Source organism: Solanum pennellii, chromosome 3 (assembly GCF_001406875.1).
Source record: "Solanum pennellii chromosome 3, SPENNV200".
Lineage (NCBI taxonomy): Eukaryota > Viridiplantae > Streptophyta > Magnoliopsida > Solanales > Solanaceae > Solanum > Solanum pennellii.
The window spans coordinates 57,972,495-57,977,773 of record NC_028639.1 but is presented as its reverse complement, the minus strand read 5'-3'; the positions used below and the strand labels follow the sequence as shown (position 1 = coordinate 57,977,773).

Here is a 5,279-nt window from a genome sequence, read left to right as displayed (position 1 = left end):
AGCTGCGCTAATGTACAGCCAAGCTATCGAGCACCGTCCCCCGCATATCAAATACAAACCCCAGCATATCAAAGCCCCCATCCAAATTACCAAGCCCCAATGCCAAACTATCAAACAAATCCCTACCCCAGAACCCAAGCTCCACGACCAAACGCCCGCAATTACCAACAAGTCCCTCCCCCTCAGCAGGGCGGGTATGATCCCCCTCGCCCCAGGTTTGAGAAGAAGCCCTCCAGAAGCTTCATCGCGTTGGCTGAAAGCAGAACTAAATTGTTCGAAAGATTAGCCGCGGCCGGATACATCCACCCCGTGGGGCCCAAGCCCGTGGATGTCAATTCCAGATTCTACAGACCGGAGCAGAGGTGTGCTTATCATTCCAACAGTGTTGGACATGATACAGAAGACTGTATCAATCTCAAGCACAAGATCCAGGACTTGATTGACCAGGAAGTGGTCTCCCTTCAGCCTGCGGCGCCAAATGTCAACACGAATCCGTTGCCAAATCATGGGGGTGGAAACATCAACATGATAGAAACTGACGAAGATGAGCGTGAAGCCAAGAGAATTACTCCTGTTGTTCAGGAAGACTTGGAAAAGGCTGTCGCTTCTTTGAGCGTCAGGGAAAGGGGAGAGTTTGTCATTCTGACACCTGCAAAGGCTGTTGCTTGGTGCCCGCAAAGATTCTCGCCAAGCCCAAGTTTGTTATAGAAACGGCCGTGGCTCAAGGCATGACTAGATCTGGCAGATGTTATACTCCCGACGAGCTTGCTCTCGGAGGACAAAAGAAAGATCATGCCAAGAGACCGATCAGCGAAGCAGAAGCTGAGGAGTTCTGGAGGAGAATGCAACCCAAAGACTACTCCATTGTCAAGCACTTGGAGAAGACTCCAGCCCAGATTTCTGTGTGGGCCCTATTGATGAGCTCCTGGTCACACAGACAGGCTTTGATGAAAGCCTTGGATGACACGTATGTGCCCTCAGGTACGAGCAGCGACAATGTAGCTGCTATTATTCACCGAGTCATTCAGGGACACCGCATCAGCTTCTGCGATGATGAATTGCCGGCCGAAGGGAGGGCCCACAACAAAGCTCTACACATCACCGTGGTATGCCGCGGAAAAATCGTCAACCGTGTTTTGGTAGACGACGGATCTGGCCTGAACATATGCCCCTTGTCCACACTGAAGCAGCTGAGGTTTGACCTCGGAAAGTTGGAGCAAAACCAGGTCAATGTGAGAGCATTCAACGGTGTGCAGAGAGACACGTTGGGAGCTGTGAACCTGACCATCCAAATGGGCCCCGCGGAGTTCGAGGCAAAATTCCAGGTGTTGGATATCGACACCAGCTATAACCTCCTTTTGGGAAGGCCATTCATTCACCTGGATGGAGCCGTCCCCTCCACTCTCCACCAAATGATGAAACTGGTGTGGAAAAATGAAGAACTGGTTATCCATGGTGAAAAGGGCCACTCGGGAAAGCAGGTGCCGGTCTTGGACGAGACGCCGCAAGGTTCGGACTTCTACACAGTGGAGTTGGTAAACACCACCGATGAGGGCTTGGCCCCGCAGACTCCCATGCCGGCCGTGTACAGAATGATTGCCACGGTAATGCTGCAGAGCGGATTCGAACCAGGTTTCGGATTAGGAAGGAATGCCCAAGGGATCATCGAGCCAGTTCCGGTCCTTGCTACAGGATCAAAGTATGGTTTGGGGTACATCCCCACAGATGATGATATGAAGATGAAGAGGAGAAGGGATCAAGAGTTGACTAAACCGATCCCACATCTCTATCAATCCTTTCCAGTCCGGGAGCATGCTGAGCCCGAAGACAATGGGGAAGGAATCTGTGACCTTTTCGAGGAGATTCACGCTGTTATCGAGGAGGAGGTCGAGCCAGCTGGCATTCGTGATGCGGAACCAGAGGAGATGCTGCAGAATTGGACTTCCACGCCAATCTTGATGTCCCGGACTCTTTGGTAGAAAGGAATTGTTTTATGCATATCAAAATCGGTGGTCGTCCGGAAGAGGCCTGAGACCCACCATTTCTGCATTTTCTTAAATTGCTTGAATTTTGAATTTTCGTCGTGATGTTTAAAAAAGGGCGACATGACCTTGCGCCATGACCCAAGTTTGTATTTTTGTTTGATTTAAATGAAAGCCTCCTTATTTTAACTTTGTTTATTTAATTGATTCTCATATTTTACTTCCCTAATTTTGTCTGTTTATGATTTCAGTAACGTAAGTTACAAACCTGCCAATGTCATGTCATGTCATGAGTTAAACGAGCAAAATGAGGCAAATGACGATGAGGTTGACGACTATGAAGAAAGTGGGGAACCGGATTATGTGGCAGAAGAATTTCGACAGTTCGAGAATCAACATAAACCGAATCTGGAAGAAACAGAGACGGTGAATTTGGGAGATTCAGAATGTGTCAAAGAGGTTAAGATCAGCACCCACCTGAATGAAACTCAGAAGAGAGCCTTGTTCATTTGCTTGACGAATACAGTGATGTGTTTGTGTGGGAGGTCGATGACATGCAGGGGTTGAGTACTAATGTCGTATCTCATAAGCTGCCTATCAACCCAGGGTTCGAGCCGGTGAAACAAAAGACTCGGAAATTCAAGCCTGATTTGAGTTTGAAGATTAAGGAGGAAATCACCAAGCAGATAGAGTCTCGATTGGTAGAAGTAACGCAGTATCCCACCTGGTTGGCAAATGTTGTTCCGGTCGCCAAGAAAGATGGAAAAATCAGGATTTGTGTTGATTACAGAGATCTCAACAAGGCTAGTCCAAAGGATAATTTTCCGTTGCCTAACATCCACATTCTGATTGACAACTGTGCCAAACATGAGATGCAGTCATTTGTGGATTGTTATGCAGGGTATCACCAGATTCTGATGGATGAAGAAGACGCGGAAAAAACGGCATTCATCACACCTTGGGGTGTGTATCACTACAGGGTAATGCCGTTCGGCCTGAAGAACGCCGGTGCTACTTACATGAGAGCCATGACGACCATCTTTCACGACATGATCCACAAGGAAATTGAAGTATACGTGGACGACGTCATAATCAAATACCGCGAGAGTTCGGATCATTTGACACACCTGAGAAAATTCTTTGAACGTTTGCGTCGGTACAACTTGAAGCTAAATCCCGCCAAATGTGCTTTTGGAGTCCCAGCTGGGAAGTTGTTGGGGTTTATAGTCAGCAGAAGAGGTATTGAGCTTGACCCCTCGAAGATAAAGCAATTCAAGAGTTGCCTCCACCGAAGACAAGAAAAGAGGTGATGAGTTTCTTGGGGAGGTTAAATTATATCAGCCGGTTTATAGCACAATCGACAGTGGTATGTGAGCCCATTTTCAAGTTGCTGAAGAAAGACGCCCCGACTAAGTGGACCGAGGAGTGCCAAATTGCTTTTGACGCTATTAAGAGCTATTTGTCTAACCCACCAGTGTTGGTTCCTCCGCGAGAAGGGAGTTCATTGCTGCTGTATTTGTCTGTTTCAGATAACGCCTTTGGATGTGTACTCGGTCAACATGACGAGACAGGAAAGAAAGAAAAGGCTATCTACTACATAAGCAAGAAATTTACTCCGTGCGAGTCTCGATACACTTTGCTGGAGAGAACATGTTGTGCTCTGACGTGGCTTGCCCAGAAGCTGAGACACTATTTGTCGTCATATACTACATATCTTATCTCCAGAATGGATCCGTTGAAGTACATCTTCCAGAAAGCGATGCCGACTGGGAAGTTAGCTAAATGGCAAATGCTATTGAGCGAGTTTGATATCGTGTATGTGACTCAGAAGGCAATAAAGGCACAAGCTTTGGCTGATCATCTTGCGGAAAATCCCGTTGACGAAGAATATGAACCACTTAAGACGTATTTTCACGATGAAGAAGTGTTATTTGTGGGTGAAGATATATCTGAAGCTTATCCAGGTTGGAGATTGTTCTTCGATGGAGCGGCGAATCACCAGGGTAGAGGTGTTGGAGCAGTCTTGGTATCAGAATCTGGTCAGCATTATCCTATGGCGGCTAAACTGCGCTTCAACTGCACAAACAACATGGCTGAATACGAAGCTTGTGTTCTTGGTTTGAAAATGGCCATCGACATGAATGTTTACGAGTTGCTGGTTATTGGAGATTCAGACCTTTTGATTTATCAGGTTCAAGGTGAATGGGCTGTGAAGAACCCGAAGATTGTACCTTACGTACAATATGTGCAAAATCTGTGCAAAAGGTTCCGCAAGATCGAGTTCAAACATACTCCCAGAATACAGAATGAATTGGCTGATGCTCTTGCCACCATCGCTTCAATGATCAAACATCCGGATACTGATTACATCGACCCGCTGGATATAGACTTGAAGGAACATCCAGTCCATTGTTCACACGTTGAATCAGAACCAGACGGTCTGCCTTGGTATTTTGACATAAAAAGATACTTGGAGTCTGGGACATATCCAGAAGACGCTACATCTAATCAGAAGAAGTCGATACGTCGTATGGCTCTCAATTTCTTTCTGAATGGAGAAGTCCTGTATAGGAGGACTCCGGATTTGGGTTTGTTAAGATGCGTGGATGCTGCTGAAGCTGTGAGGCTTATTGAACAGATACATGCTGGAGTTTGCGGTACGCACATGAATGGACTTACCTTGGCAAGAAAGGTTCTTCGAGCTGGTTATTTCTGGATGACTATGGAGAATGACTGTTGCAAATTCGTACAAAAATGCCACAAATGTCAAGTGCACGGTGATATGATACGGGTGCCACCTCACGAACTTAATGCTATGAGTTCACCTTGGCCATTTGTAGCTTGGGGAATGGATGTCATCGGTCCCATAGAGCCGGCCGCTTCTAATGGACATAGGTTCATTTTGGTTGCCATTGATTATTTTACCAAGTGGATGGAAGCAGCCTCTTACAAGTCGGTAACCAAGAAAGTGGTGGCCGATTTTGTTCGCAACAATCTGATATGCAGATTTGGAGTTCCAGAATCCATCATTACTGATAACGGTGCAAATCTCAACAGTCATCTGATGAAGGAGATATGTGAACAATTTAATATTACTCACCGAAAGTCAACTGCTTATCGCCCTCAAATGAACGGAGCTGTAGAGGCCGCCAACAAGAATATCAAGAAGATTTTGAGGAAAATGATTGACAAACAGCGAGGTTGGCACGAAATGTTGCCATATGCTCTACTAGGTTATCGAATGACCGTCAGAACATCGACTGGGGCTACTCCATACTTGCTAGTATATGGAACAGA

General features: G+C 46.4%; 1 protein-coding gene across 1 annotated transcript; it reads left to right on the top strand.

Annotated features, from left to right (window-relative positions):
- The first annotated feature begins 728 nt into the window (after nt 1-728).
- On the top strand, nt 729-3,292 carry LOC107013502. Its single transcript, XM_015213398.1, has 3 exons — nt 729-1,975; nt 2,234-2,441; nt 2,528-3,292. Exons 1-3 carry the CDS (start codon nt 729-731, stop codon nt 3,290-3,292), a joined length of 2,220 nt encoding a protein of 739 aa, XP_015068884.1.
- The last annotated feature ends 1,987 nt before the right edge of the window (nt 3,293-5,279 follow it).

Excerpts from the sequence above, each read along its gene's own strand:
- LOC107013502 (XM_015213398.1), top strand. The coding sequence starts at position 729 with ATGACTAGATCTGGCAGATGTTATACTCCCGACGAGCTTGCTCTCGGA. Across the intron at positions 1,976-2,233 it reads TTGATGTCCCGGACTCTTTG|TAACGTAAGTTACAAACCTG; the intron begins GTAGAAAGGAAT and ends TTATGATTTCAG. Across the intron at positions 2,442-2,527 it reads ATTCAGAATGTGTCAAAGAG|GTCGATGACATGCAGGGGTT; the intron begins GTTAAGATCAGC and ends TTTGTGTGGGAG.